This window comes from Bombyx mandarina, chromosome 22 (genome assembly GCF_030267445.1).
Source record: "Bombyx mandarina strain Sakado chromosome 22, ASM3026744v2".
In the NCBI taxonomy this organism is placed as follows: Eukaryota; Metazoa; Arthropoda; class Insecta; order Lepidoptera; family Bombycidae; genus Bombyx; species Bombyx mandarina.
This window is the reverse complement of record NC_143228.1, coordinates 4,811,877-4,827,244: the sequence shown is the minus strand read 5'-3', so window position 1 is coordinate 4,827,244 and position 15,368 is coordinate 4,811,877. Positions and strand designations below refer to the sequence as shown.

General features: G+C 39.7%; 1 protein-coding gene across 1 annotated transcript; it reads right to left on the bottom strand.

The window, feature by feature from the left end:
• Positions 1–704: 704 nt before the first annotated feature.
• Positions 705–13,418, bottom strand: LOC114240197 (immunomodulatory peroxidase-like). Its single transcript, XM_028170671.2, has 12 exons — positions 13,249–13,418; positions 12,575–12,714; positions 12,320–12,484; positions 11,123–11,310; positions 9,061–9,256; positions 8,802–8,990; positions 7,347–7,494; positions 4,553–4,709; positions 3,542–3,715; positions 2,593–2,791; positions 2,157–2,262; positions 705–986 (listed from the first exon to the last, which is right to left on the bottom strand). The coding sequence occupies exons 1-12, from the start codon at positions 13,380–13,382 to the stop codon at positions 920–922; spliced, it is 1,863 nt and encodes a 620-aa protein (XP_028026472.2). The 5' UTR covers positions 13,383–13,418; the 3' UTR covers positions 705–919.
• Between the last annotated feature and the right edge of the window lie 1,950 nt (positions 13,419–15,368).

Genomic DNA, 15,368 nt, shown 5'->3' with positions numbered 1-15,368 from the left:
CCGATCAGTCTCCTCCTGGAGATAGGCAAAAATTTACGAACGACTCCTTCGGAAACGCCTCTGGGACTTCGTTACCGCGAACAAAATACTAATAGACAAGCAGTTTGGATTCCGCGCTAAGCACTCGTGCATACAACAAGTGCATCGCGTCACGGAGCACATCTTAATGGGGCTAAATAGGCGGAAACAAATCCTGACCGGAGCCCTATTCTTCGATATCGCGAAGGCGTTCGACAAAGTCTGGCACAACGGTTTAATTAAAAACTACAACATGGCAGTGCCAGACAGACTCGTGAGACTTCTTGTCGAACCGTTCGTTTCGATATCGAGTAGAGGGAACTCGCTCTCGCCCCTGTCAGCTGACGGCCAAAGTACGTCATTACGGATCCTCCTAATCCATTAACGGTGCTTTTAGGCACCACAAGCACCGGGCGCCGTCCTCGTCGAACCCGTTGCTTGCGACAAAGGGCTCGACGAGCGAATTAACCCATAGACACAGCCCACTGAGTTTCTCGCCGGATCTTCTCAGTGGGTCGCGTTTCCGATCCGGTGCTAGATTCTGCGAAGCACTGCTCTTGCTAGGGTCAGTGTTAGCTACACTCCGGTTTGCGCCCCGTGAGCTCACCTACAGACGTTAGGGTGAAGCTGAAATAGGCTGAAGGTCTCAAGGCTATCAGCATAGGTAGGGAAAAAAAACTAATAAATGAATTGATAATTTTACTAATGAATTAACCGCACTTTATTTTCCGTAAATGAATCGTATAAAATCACTGTATAGTATTATGGTAACATTATTATGGTAAATTTATTATATGGTGCAGAGTCTTGGACTTCAAATTTCCACACGCATTCACGTAGTGGTTTCAAAATTACTACATAAAATGAGTTAAGTCAAGTTACACTAAAAGATATTTTCAGTTTACGATTCTTCTTTCCAGTGTGTAAAGTCTATAGCCGGAATTTCATCACAGCTGACCAAATTGTTTCTGAAACCACAAAATTACGTACAAATTAAAGAAATTCAGTTCATTCTCTTAGCAATAGACAGGGAATTAGCATCGTGAGATCTTGAGACGACCACCACTTTCAACTAGTCACTCTCCGAATAAGGATAAATGGTTCAAGAAAGAAAGTCTTAGAGGTTGATTGATCGTCTAGAAATTTGATTTTATTTTCCTATCAACACTTCATCTAATTTTTATACCTAACATCCTTGGTATTGTCATCACGGGCTGATTACCAACTTTATGCCTTTTTTCATTACCTACTGCGAAGCCTGCCGCAATTCGAAGGCAGAAATAAAATGGAATCCGTTGGATCAAATAAAAACGGTTTTGACTTGATGTCCTATAGTGTTTCTTTCCGTTCATATTTTCGTGTCTATGGGCTTTCAGTGGGTCGAATAGATGATGATTATGTAAAATATATGGAATGGCGGTAACGTTTAATCTATTAAATATGTCAATTGATGTAAATTTGATAACAATAAAGAAACTGTTGTGTATTATGTTCAGCAACTATCTGTCAATCTGCCTGTATTCCCTTAACTCGCTTAAGGTAATAGCGACCTCTCCTGAACTACCTTCAACCTTTATCGTACTCCTCGAAATTTACTTTTATGTGCAATTTAACAGTCAGTATCGAAAGCCAGCCCGGATACGTTACAACGTACCTGACTATTTCTCTATCACAAAACATGGGTTTGTGTGATGGCTTTCACTCTGATGTCGATGCGGTCCGCTAACTACGGAACTGGTTCACGGTCAAATCTTTTTTTTTCTACCTATTCGCTACGCATGCACAGGTAGGTGAGCTCACGGGCTCAACCTGAGAGAATTTGTAAGCACTGACCCTAAGCAAGTGCAGTGCTTCGCAGAATCTACCACCGGATTGGAATCTCGATCCACTCAAAAGATCCGGCAAGAAACTCGATGGGCTATGTCTATGCGTTAGTTCACTCGTCGAACTCGAAACGTTTTGATCGACGAGTTCGACGCGAACAGTGATTTAAAGAGCTTAAAAGCACGAAGAGTGAATCCGGTGGATCCGACAAGACATATATCAGGCGACGGCGGTTTTATCCCGTCGCCTAGTTTGGATATGGACGTGAGATCCTTTGTGCATCTAAAAACAAAAAAGAACAGAAAATGTCTTACCCTTTTCCAACGATAACGAAAGCCTTGGGTTGGATTTTTTCAACGTCATCTCCCACATAACATAGCAGACGTGCTAAAGAAGCTTTCCTAATTTCTTGAAGTTGTTCTGCAATTGTTTTTATGTTAAATATATTTCTAAATACTCATATGGCTACTTTTTGTTGTCTACGTTCGAAATCCCCTTTTAAAATATTATACCTATCTAAAGAAAGTGTGATGAGTATTTTATAGGATCCAAAAAAAAACATTTTAACATTTACGCAATCTCATCTACGAGGTGTACAGGAAAACTTGAACAGGATATTTGCAAATAGAGATTTTAGTTCAAGTCGCATGTCTTGTAAAGCTCATGCTGAGTTTCTATATACAGCATGATATGATAGTTAATAATGAAGACATGTGGCACTCACCCCAAAGAAAAGAAAAGGAAACTCACCATAATTAAAGGCATGTGGGCGATTAGGCCTTTCATACCAATGTCTGTCAATGATAATATTTCTTTTAAGCTGGTTTGATAACAAACAGTGTACAGTTGGTGGAACGTGAGCTCCTTCTTTTAAGTTCTCCACCCAAATACCTGCCATAAGTTCTATGTCTTCGGCCGTCTCATAAACTTGTTTGAGCTGTCGTATTTTCTGTTTAAGCATTTACAATAAACATTAATTATTCTATGTCTCTATTCTATGTAATTATATTATTAAGTGTCATTGAAATACAATAGACCAGGGAAATTAATGAATACATCTCTTAAATTACTGAAAGCATATAGGCTACTTTTATTTACATTTATCGAAATTGATATGATAAAATATTATACATGAATAATGTTACGACAATAAAACATGTGGTATCATCCATTTTCAGATATTACTAGTACATTTTACTGTCTCAAGAAAAGCTAGTTCATTTTGAAATATTCTGCAAGCAGAATAAGGATAGGGCGGCCAACAGGAATTTTAAAAAGTGTTCTAATTTCTCTAACACTGTTAATTGTTCAAACAATTTATTAATTCACCGGTATATATGCAAACTCTAATGTAGTTAAAAACTGCAAAACTTTAAAATTATTACGTGCTGAAATTTCCATCTAGTTTTTTTTTTTAATAATGGAACCTGCCATTTTTTAGTCAATAATTAATTATCAAGTTGATGTAATGATTAAACAAGCTCATGCTAAGAGTCGAAGTCCGTATTGCTGTACTGTGTATAAATTGCTTACCCTTGAAACTAAAATTGGAACTAGGTATTAGAGATCAGCAGAATAATGGCCGCACCATTATTCTGCTGATCTCTGACATTGCGTAACCAGCGTTAACATTGGAGTATATTAGTCGCGGTCAAGATTGCCCAACTATTCAACTAAAAAACTCATAGTACTTTCTTACCTCATCACTAATGTGGTCCGTTAAATCGTCGAAATCAACATGTTTTTTTGAATAGCCCGAGCAGAAGTCTCTGTATTTTGTGTAAGTAGGTAGTCCAAAATATCTGCCTTTAGCTAAATCTGCTGTCGGTATATCGAAAACTTCTTGCACGGGTCCTAAGCCGACATCTGATATCTGTAAATTTTAAAATTTCCATGAAAGAATCAACGATAATTTCATTTGGCTTTTTAGATTTAGATTTCACCGAACCCACAGCTAAAAACAAAAACAAAAAATATGAATTTTTATTGCCACTGTAGGCAGACGAACATACCGCCCCTCTGATGCTGAATAGTTACCGTCGTCCATGGACGTCAGCAATGCCAGGAGCAGAGCCAAGTCGCGGCCTACCGTTAAGTACTGTCCACAAGTCTCGTTTGCAGAAGGACATGTCATAGCGCTTGGGAAACACCGTGGAGGAGAGCTCATTCCAAAGCTGGATGGTACGTGGTAAAAAAGATCTCTGGAAATGCACTATAGATGCACACAGTGGCTCCAGGTAATATGGATGAACTCTACTCCAGTGGAAGGCGGTGCGATGGAAAAAAACGAGATTATGGGATCATCTCAAACAATTCCTCAGAGCACTCTTTATGGCTTAGATGGGGGGGCCATCTCGTCCACACGAGCTCACGGCCCACCTTGTTTTAAGTTATTACCGGAGCCCATAAACATCAACAACGTAAATGCTGCCACCCACCTTGAGACATAAGTTCTAAGCTCTCAGTTTTTACAGTACAGCAACTGCCTCACCTTTTAAACTGAAACACGTTACCGCTTCACGACAGAAATAGGCAGGGTTATGGTACTTACCCATAACGCAAACTCCCAAGACATACACACACACACATCCACTAGTAATTACGCAAATTAAAATTTTAACACCGGTACAGTTGTATCAACTGATACGAATGCACCGGACGTGTTATCCTTTATGTTACGACGACTTGAATAACTCATTACGATACTAACATCAGGATCTACGGTGAAATCAGCTTTGCCAGTAGCTTGATAATACGATCCTCGTGTTAGGGTCGACATAATGTCGTCTACAGCTAAAGACTGGACGCTCAGAGAGAAGTTCACCATCGGTACCTCTTTAATGAGATTAAAGTTTTTATCAAGAAGTCTGAAATAAAAACATTATCGAAATTTATTTCTTAAATTTAATTGTATTTTTTTATTGCCCTTGTAGACAAACGAGCATGCAGCCCATCTGTTGGTGTTTGGTTAGCGTCACCCATGGACTTCAGAAATGCCAAGCGCAGAGCCAAGCCGCTACCTACCGCATTTGTAATTACACAATATTTTGATTGATGGCTTTTTTATTGCTTAGATAGGTGGACGAGCTCACAGCCCACCTGGTGTTAAATGGTTACTGGAGCTCATGGACATCTACATGGACACTAATACAAGATGCAGATTCACTACTGAGAAGAATCAGCAGGAATCGCAAGGCTTGCTCTTTTCCCATATAGGTATGTATGTATCCACACATCACCACAAAAAAAAACAATAATTATCAAATAAAATGAGCAGACCTAGAACTAGGGAAGATCTAAATTTTCTGAGCACTAACCAAAACAAAATGATAATTTGATGATGATTTTCTTTTTTACCAAATTATACTAACTAGGGGTCCCGCAGTAGTCGAAATTCGACTATAATTAATTGTAATTGTAAGTTTGTACACTATTATGATTGTATTTTATACTTCTATAATCACAAATTTCGCCAAGGCTACTCTATAAAAAAATATTAATAAAGACAAACATTGTTTAATTTTAATATATTCTCTATTTGACCACAGACGTCAAGAACAAAAGTTTGACAATAAATAGTATGCATGCGTTAGTGCGTCAAGTACATGATATGTAGTGTGTGTAATGTTTCCTTTATTATTTTAAATAATGCATAAAAGATACATCTTTTATGCATTATTTAAAAAAATATTAACATTGTGCACTTTTTCTCTATATTCTCTATAAGTGTGGAAAATTTCATGCTCCTCCGTCCGCGCAATTTTCGTAAAAAGGGATACAAAGTTTTTGCTTCAGGTATTAATAACTAGTCAGGTCATAAGTATTGTCACACAGTAAAAACTTTTCTTTTAGAATGCTGGCCACAAAAAAGTTTATTGAATTCGAATTTCGAATTGTTCATGAAAATAAAAATGAATACATTTAGAATTTTACTCATTTTTAAATATGGAGTGGACGCTTATAGAAGACCGTGTTGCAGTTATTGCTTTGCATCGTTGCGGTTACGCGCCAATTCAAATTTTTAACATACTGAAAATTTTGAATCTAACCAAAAGATTCGTTTATCGTACCATCAAACGATACAATGAAGACTCTAGAGTAGATAACAGGTCAAGAAGTGGTCGCCCTCGGTCTGTTAGGACTCCAGCAGTGATAAAAGCTGTGAAGGCGCGAATTCAAAGAAATCCCAAACGTAAGCAGAAACTGTTGGCCCTTCAGATGGGGTTAAGCAGAACCACGGTGAAAAGGGTGTTAAATGAAGACTTAGGGCTTCGGGCATATCGAAGAAAAACAGGACATCGTTTGAATGCTCGTCTAATGGACCTGAGACTGAAGAGATGCCGTGCTTTGATGAAGCGGTACGCGGGTAAAAAATACCGAGAAATTCTTTTTTCGGATAAAAAAAAATTTACCGTAGAAGAGAGCTACAACAAAAAAAATGATAAGGTGTACGCACACAGTAGTGAAAAAGCGAGCAACCGTATTCCGCGTGTCCAACGAGGTCATTTTCCATCCTCGCTCATGGTATGATGGGAGTTTCTTATTGGGGCTTAACAGAGGTACATTTTTGTGAGAAAGGTGTAAAAACGAATGCAGTTGTGTATCAAAATACAGTCCTGACGAACCTTGTGGAACCTGTTTCTCATACCATGTTCAATAACGGGCACTGGGTATTCCAACAAGATTCGGCGCCAGCTCATAGAGCGAAGAGCACACAAGACTGGCTGGCGGCGCGTGAAATCGACTTCATCCGGCACGAAGACTGGCCCTTCTCCAGTCCAGATTTGAATCCGTTAGATTACAAGATATGGCAACACTTGGAGGAAAAGGCGTGCTCAAAGCCTCATCCCAATTTGGAGTCACTCAAGACATCCTTGATTAAGGCAGCCGCCGATATTGACATGGACCTCGTTCGTGCTGCGATAGACGACTGCCGCGCAGATTGAAGGCCTGTATTCAAAATCACGGAGGTCATTTTGAATAAACTTTAGTGTCATAAGAACCTATGTTTTGTTAAGTTCATTTTGGTATATGAATGGTTACATAATGAATAAACTTGTTTCAATTATTTTACATTAAACATGTGACAGAATTTATGACCTGACTAGGTATATAGATACCTTAGTGTTACTAACAGTTTTTAGCATATATTCAGTTCATTTAAAAAAATGGAACTAAACGGAAAATGCTATTGATTTTAGAGACTAAGCACAAATAATTATAAGTTTATCATATATTTAAATTATTATAATATTATTATTTAATTATTTATTTAAACCGTTAACTCCGGCACTTCAACTACTTGATTTCTAATCATGGACCTTTAGTGCAAAAACTAGATTAAATATAACGTTTCGTATCTATTTTTTTTAGTTCTATGGAGTCTTGAATTATCGGCACCACCTCCTCCTACCCTCATATTCTGAAATGGCTCCAATACACCCTGTATCACAAAACTTTCGTGATTATTATTTGGTTTGTATTTCCTAGTTCTTAAAGCTTACTTTTGAGCACCGTGCTGCATTGTATGAAACCACCTGTTCGCGTATGCGTATTCTAGAGCAATTTGAGGTACAACCGTGTCATCGTAAATGTCCCTGAAGCCCGTTGAGTTACATAATATTATTTCATCTTCAATCATGTGATCTTTACCTACAAATTAAATTTGATTTACAATGATTGTTCTATATACAGGATGTCTCATCAAGAGTATATCAAGCCGAAATGTGGCAATAGTATCAACAACGAATATCACTTTAAAAATGTTTCAAAAATCTTAGTCGTAATTAGTATATTTCCAAAAAAATATATTATTATATCAGCTGTTCACGATGAGGATGTTCAAGCTGAGGAGTGCACGTTTGGGATGGTATGGACATGTGATGAGACGGAATGAAAATGAGGTTGTTAAGAGAGTGTTAACTATGAATGTGGAAGGATTTAGAGGAAGAGGTAGACCTAAGAAGAAATGGATGGATTGTGTGAAAGACGATATGGGTAAGAGGGGAGTGAGCGAAGAAATGGTATATGATAGAAGAGTATGGAAGGAGAAAACATGTTGCGCCGACCCCAGGTGACTGGGAGAAGGGCAGGATAATGATGATCAGCTGTTCACGATGACAACCCTGAATATAAACAGCAAAAGTATCATTAGGCCGTTCGTTCAGTTAATTGCGCTAGAACGATATAGACATAACAAATTCGTTAAACGCATTCCAAACAATAAATATGGCGACGATAAGATGCAGCCATATTACTAAGAACATAAGGCTCAAAAACTACTACAAATTTAAACCTTATAACGGCGAATGTTACTAAATATCACCTTTATTGTAAAGACAAAAGAAGCTGTTTGATTCGCCGATACAGTCGGGGCGACTAGCGGCGACGGCGGAATCACTCAAAGGGAAAATGTATGCAGTGTGCGGATTTAATTCGTACGACAAGTGTTTATGCCTTTGCTTCCACTTCCGATACAAATTCAAATTTTTTGATATGTGGCAGTCCTTATTTTTTACTACGAATCATATTACTGTACCTTCATTCATAACATTCAAAAACATAATTCAAGGGTTGGCAGAAGAATAGTTTGTTCGTTATGTTTAAGTGCTCTTTATTCCGAAACTATTCACTTGGGAACATAAGTTTTCGTCGTGCTGTATCGATGAATCTCATACAACATCACCTACAGTTTTCGGCTTGACATACCCTTTGTGGGACACCCTGTATAAGATTAATTGCCTTATACTATATTAAATATTATTATCAATTGTTATCAAATTATTATTATCAAAAATTGGGCAAAATTTCTAGTTAATCGGGCGTTTTGAAATCGGTGATAATGACATTTAAAGATTCAGTTACATACAAACAAACATAGATCCATAACATAATAACACAAGTTAAAAATCTGTAAGTGGGTAAATAAAAAATGTTTGTTTAAATTTAATTGAACTTACCCAAAACTTCGGGCAGATATTCGTAATAGAACATTTGCAGATGAAAAGCGACAACAATATCTCTCGCAGTATAAAAGAGTCGTTCGTCATCCCAGCTAGGATTGAGATTTGCTAGTTGCTGAGCCACATAGTTATGGAAGCGCCAGAACCATGTTGTAAACAGATTACTGCCCAATACTCCATTTGGTACTGAAGAATAAAAGAAAATATATTATCTTTCTTATTCAAGCCATGAAATGAAGAATCAAAAATTCCTTACCATTTCTAGTACACCCTGTACTAATGGCTTGCTTGATAAAACAAGTGGTATTATCGCTGGCGTCGCTAGGGAACTGTCTGCCATTAACCACTTCGTATTTCAACTGTCCACCTTCATAAGACCTAACTAGGTTTAAAGAATCAGCAGTAAACTCGTAAATATTAGATAAATCAAAGAATGTCGTAGTGAAGTCGGTCTGAAATAAAAAATAACTACATAGTCTAATGAATAAATTAAATTAAATGAAGTAAATAACTAAAATAATAAAATAAAAAAACTCCTGCCACTCACAGCCAGCGCCCTACCCCGGACACCGGGCCAGAGCCCAGTCGGGGTTATTGAGACGGCGGGACAGGGTTTAAGCAGAGCATATATCATCATCAGAGCATATACATCCATCCCGTCATCGCCCAGACGCCGGACCGATGGCTGCCGGCAACACGGCGACCGGCTTACTCGGTCGATGGGCCGGGAACCCGCCTTGATGGCGCCGCGCTGCACCTTCCCCCCGAGTTGTCGGGGGAACGTGGTCTACCATCACCCGCCTTCTTATTACGGGCGTGGCTTAAAGCATCCCGCCCCACGTCTGGGTCCCTCCCCATATAAAGCGGGTGGAGGACGAAGCCCTTAAGGGGCCGGGTCACAGATGGGACCCCGGTCCCAGCCCTTTGCTCGGCGGCAGCGGATTTCTGCGTAGTGAGGAGAGCTTTGCCTCACCCGCCCCGCCGCCTCCTTCTGCGAGATGATGCACTCGCAGAAGTCGAGCATAGCTTTCCAGGACTCGTCACCGTCAAGCATCGACACCACGACTCCAGGCAGCGACAAGTCCGGTCCTATCTTTGCAACCAGGACACGGCGCTGCACCTCCCAAGCTGGGCAGACAGCGAACATATGCTCCGCCGTGTCCAAGTCGTGTCCACAATGGTGGCACCTCGTCTTCGGCTCAGCTCCTATCTGGTTACTTCCCAAAGCATCAGTGCCCGATCAGCACATGCACCAGACGAAGGTTGAAGCGTCTTGCGCCACGATCCACCCAGTCATTAAAAACCGAGTAAACTACCTCGGCCACGATTCGAGCACAGACCGCCGAGAATGGACCTTCCGTGCCCGCAGCTCACTTTTGGGAAGAAGCGTCACGCCCAGAGCACGAAACTCGGCAGTGAGCGACTCCGCCTCTAGCTCCCATGGCGTCCCTGCCAACACACGTCGTCGTGGCCAAAAGAGACGGTGCGATATCGACGGATGACCCTGATGGCAACGGTGCGCTACGGCCGCCGCAGGAATCGAGCCACAGCGGCCCGATTGCGCGGCTGAGCGCATACAGGCGCACCGTACAGGGCCATCGATCGCACCACCCCCGCGTAGAGTCAGCGCACAACCTGATCTGGCCCCCCAATATTCGGGAACAGTCATGTTTAAGTTTTAAATCGGTGGGATATCGATTAATAATTATCAACCAACATTTCACTCTAACCACATACCACATAGGTGACATTTACACCGGTTTCTAAGAGTAACATTCCACTAAGTATTTTTTTTTATAATTGTTGTTATTTTAATACGCGTTTATTAGTTTCAGACTTTTTTATAATTTTTTCTTACACTTTTTTAATTCATATTTATTAAGATTTATTTTCAATTTTTAGTGGGATTTTCTATAAAAGCGTATTTCTTTAGTTTTTTTAAACTATTATTTATTTCATATTTAAAATCTATGTGCTATATTCGTTTTGGGTGTTAAATTCCGTGTTCAAAGCACCAAATATAATATTATCATGTACAAAACCATTATGGAGAAAGAAAAAAGTTTTTGGAAGCCCAGTGTCACCTCTTCTGCCTTTAGCATAGTGTTTTCTTTATTAGCAACCATGGTAAACCAGTACCTAATGATAACCGATTATTTCCTTGACGGTTACTTAAGGAAATAATCGGAATAATAATAATAATCAGAACTGGAAGGAGAAAGCTTTGAATAGAGCAGTCTGGAGAGACATACTGGACCAGGCTAAGGCCCACCCTGGGCTGTAAGGCCTAAGATGATGATGGTGATGATGATACTTACTCGAGTAGGAATCGTGCTATTATCAATGCATCCCAGATTTTGGAACGTCATAGGTTTTGTCTGGTTAAGGCACTTGTGCCCCGAAAATCGGTGAACCGGGTCGAATTCTGGTATGAAGTTAGGATCACACATAGGATCAGATTTTCCCTCTTCTTTACAGCAATAAGGCCTATTCACGACGAAATTCACTGAAATTGGCTTTACGATAATTACTGCTAATACGATTTTGGAATCAATTTCTGTATCGTGTTAAATTTAGAATAATTGTTCTTGAAGTAACTCTCATTTAGGTACCATCAACCTGACCACTTCCGGCGCGAAACATTATGATGCATTCTGGTTTGAAGAGTAAGAAAGGTATTGTATCAATTAGATTTGATCAAACTTCAATTCTGGGTGTAATTAAGTAGAAAACATAATTTACGAAGTTTTCGTGATCTTATGACGAATATTCAACTGCGCCAATGTTCGAAACTACTACGTCTACGAGGTAAATACGTACCTACTCAATATAGTATTCACAGAAAAACTTTTACGTTGAAAAAATTACATTACACAATTACAATTACTGGTGGTAGGACCTCTTGTTATTACTGGTGGTAGGACCTCTTGTGAGTTCGCGCGGGTGGGTACCACCACCCTGCCAATTTCTGCCGTGAAGCAGTAATGCGTTTCGGTTTGAAGGGTGGGGCAGCCGTCGTTACTATACTTGTGACCTTAGAACTTGTATCTCAAAGGTGGGTGGCGCATTTACGTTGTGGATGTCTAAAGGCTCCAGTAACCACTTAACATCAGGTGGGCTGTGAGCTCGTCCACCCACCTAAGCAATAAATAAAAAAAACAAAAAAAAATCTAACATACTTCAATTACTTATTTTTAGTTTACTAAATTCTTAAAATCATAACTTATGAATTTTTGTATTTTTTTTTTTTTTTTTTTTTTTTTATTGCTTAGGTGGGTGGACCTAGGTGGGTGGGTGGGTGTAAGGTGACTGTGAGTCCACCCAAGTGGTAGTTTGTGGCAGACCTAGGCAGGATGATGGTACCTATTCGAAATCCAGATATACCAGTCCATAGATATGATTAGTCGCCTTTTACAACATTCACGAGAAGAGACAGTATGGTACTATTCTATCCAATACAAACAATAAATCGCCATCGTTGCACCACTCTTAATTTAGTGATATGGGGATCTTACAAACGTCATGTGTGGAGGTAACATCAACAGCCATAAACTCGCCGTAATATGAAGCCAACTGTGTTAATTTTGCATCTGTAGCCAATCCTACTGTCAATAGATTGTTCTTGATATGTCTGGCTAGAGGATACTCCTTTCCTGAACTGGTCAACCTGAACTGGAAGCCTGGAAGAAAATTTTTCAGTATTGTTTACGTTCTTAATACGTCAATTGTTCTGAATAATGAAAATATTGAATTGAATACGATATTTATACCTTCACGAAAATCGGCGGGCAGGATTCTTAAAGGTGGTGTATGGTATGCTCCCCGGGTAGGATAATGAAGATTATTGCAGCTACCGTCTGTACGTCGCCATTCGGTCTCGTCACAAGGCTGAATATCATTCGTACATGTACTGAAAAACAAACATAACCTCTAACAATTCAGTTTTTAATACATATTTTGAGAACATTAGTGTTTTATGATTGATGGTTGTCTGGAACAGATCGCTCTTAGCGCTAAAACCGCCAATTGTCTTTTTTTGGGTTTAATGTCGATTTTTTTTTTAATACAATAAAGCATACGCTCAGATAGAGAGACTGTCTTTCTTTCTCTCTCTCTCTCTCTCTCTCTCTCTCTCTCTCTCTCTCTCTCTCTCTCTTTTAGCCCAACAGCTGTTCTAGCGCGATTTGAAGGTATATTTTGTAATCATAAACATATTAAAAAAGTATCTAAGGACACAACTAAACGTTTACCTGAACGCGATAACCAAACGAATCTAGAGCGAGTTGCTACATAGATTTGCAGAGACCGTCGATTTATTAAAATTAAAAATTAATAAAAAATAATAATTCAGTTTTTAGAATTAAAACAAAAAAGAGAAATAACACAACTTAACTTTATTAACATTTCATTTAGTTCAAGTTAGTGTATACCTTGATATTCTCACCTTAAAATATTTGCATTTTCATAGGTCCGTCTTTGCTCGTCTGTTAGAAGCGTACCTTCCCATGAATCATAATAAACTGCTTTTGCTAGATTAACAACTAATATAATGAGAATGCTTATTGGCAGGAACGACATCGTGATGGCCTGTACAAGCAATACAATGGTTTCTCTATAATGTTCTCAATTTATATATTTTCATAAAGTAAACATTCCATACCGCATCATTATAATTTAAGGTGTCATTTTGATTTTTTTTTTTTTTATTACGTCCAGAATTACATTTTCGCTATTCAAAAATAATGATTTTGACGAATAAAAAATTGAAAATAAATTATTAAGCATTAACATCAATAATATATATATCTCGGCGCAACATTACTGTTTTGCTAACTAACATTAGTTAAACTTAACTGTGTCGTTAATGTTGACATTGTTGGTTAACTATTATAAGTCCAACGCGAGTAAGCAATTGCTTAAGACGGTTTTCATAAGAATTAATGACTATGCTACCGCCACTTTTCTATATAAGCACAATAAGTGACTTGTCGCACATGACTATCCGATGATTTGCAAGCGAAGTAAATTGTCCCTTCGTAATAAGGTGATACTGTACAAAACTTGGATACGTCCGGTCATTACCTATGCAAGTGTAGTCTTCACTCACGCGGTCCGCACTAACTTGAAACCCCCTTCAAATCATACAATCCCGTTTTTGCAGGATAGCCGTCGGATCACCGTGGTACGTAGGGAAGTAGAGAAGTAGGACTATCCACAGTCACTATCAGTGCGCCGTTTCGAAAAAGCGGCATGACACGAGAACTCCCTCGTCGTGGCCGCCGGTAACTACATTCGCGACCCTGCAGACCGAATGGTAAACAATTGACGTTGCCCAAAACACGTCATTACGGATCCTCCCGATCCACTAACGGTGTTTCCAGGTACCTCAAGCGCCGGTCATCGTTCACGTCGAACCCGTCATTTGCGACGAAGGGATCGACGAGTAAATTAACCCACAGACAGCCCACTGAGTTTCTCGCCGGATCTTCTCAGTGGGTCGCGTTTCCGATTGCTAGGGTTAGTGTTATCAACGTCGTCAGGTTTGAGCCCCGTGAGCTCACCTACTAATTCTAAATCTGAATGTAGTATAACCCCTCGAGGTTACTAGAATAGGTAGAAAAAAATACGCACATAACATACACATACACACATACGACTCGAGCAGCTGAGCGCTGTGGAGCTCTCTGTTGTTATTTTTGCACGCTTGAAGTTCATTGTCGTCATCGTTTGTAAAAACAACGTGGCACCAGTTGCTGACGTCATCAGTCGCTCATATCACCGATCATTCCGTATATATATTCTATTATAGTTGGCTCGGTAAACTTCGTATCACCTACATATATTTGATATAAAAAACACAGCAATACACTTTTTAAAAATATCTCTTTGACTTTCCAGCAGGACTCTGCACCTGGTCACTAGGCACGAACTACCCAAGCCTGGCTTGAAACCTACGTTTCGGACTTTATAAGAGCTCAAGACACAGGCCCTCATCTAGCTCAGACCTTTTTTTTCAGATCCTTTAGACTTCAAATTATGCTCAGTTTTAGAGGACATGGCCCGTTCTAAGCGACGCGGCGACATTGAGTCTCTTAAAAAATATTTGGAGCAAGCAATGGCGAAATTTGCCTTGGAATCAGTGCGTAAATCCATAAATTCGTGGCCAAACAGATTATAGGCCTGTATAAAAGCCAAATGTGGCCATTTGGAATAGTATTCTCGCTCACGACTCGGTCGTGCGCGGACGTGCTTTCCGATCCGTGGCCCGCTTGCGAGCTGCGTCTCTGAACTCACAGTTGTGCTCGACAGTGTAGTGACCGTGAATACATCGTGCGTACAATTCAGTAGTGCGGACGTGCCGATCCGTTGGTCGCTTGCGATCTGCGTATCGAGGTCCATTTTTGTGCGCTAAAGTTTTGTAACCGCGAACCCACCCTTACCAACTGCCTTTTTCAAGGCAAAACCAATCGCTACGTTCAGCTTCCTGTGGCACTCACAGGCTAGCGATTTCCTAACCCTTCCCAAAAACAACAGTCTTTTTCAAGACTAGACCCCCGCTCGCGA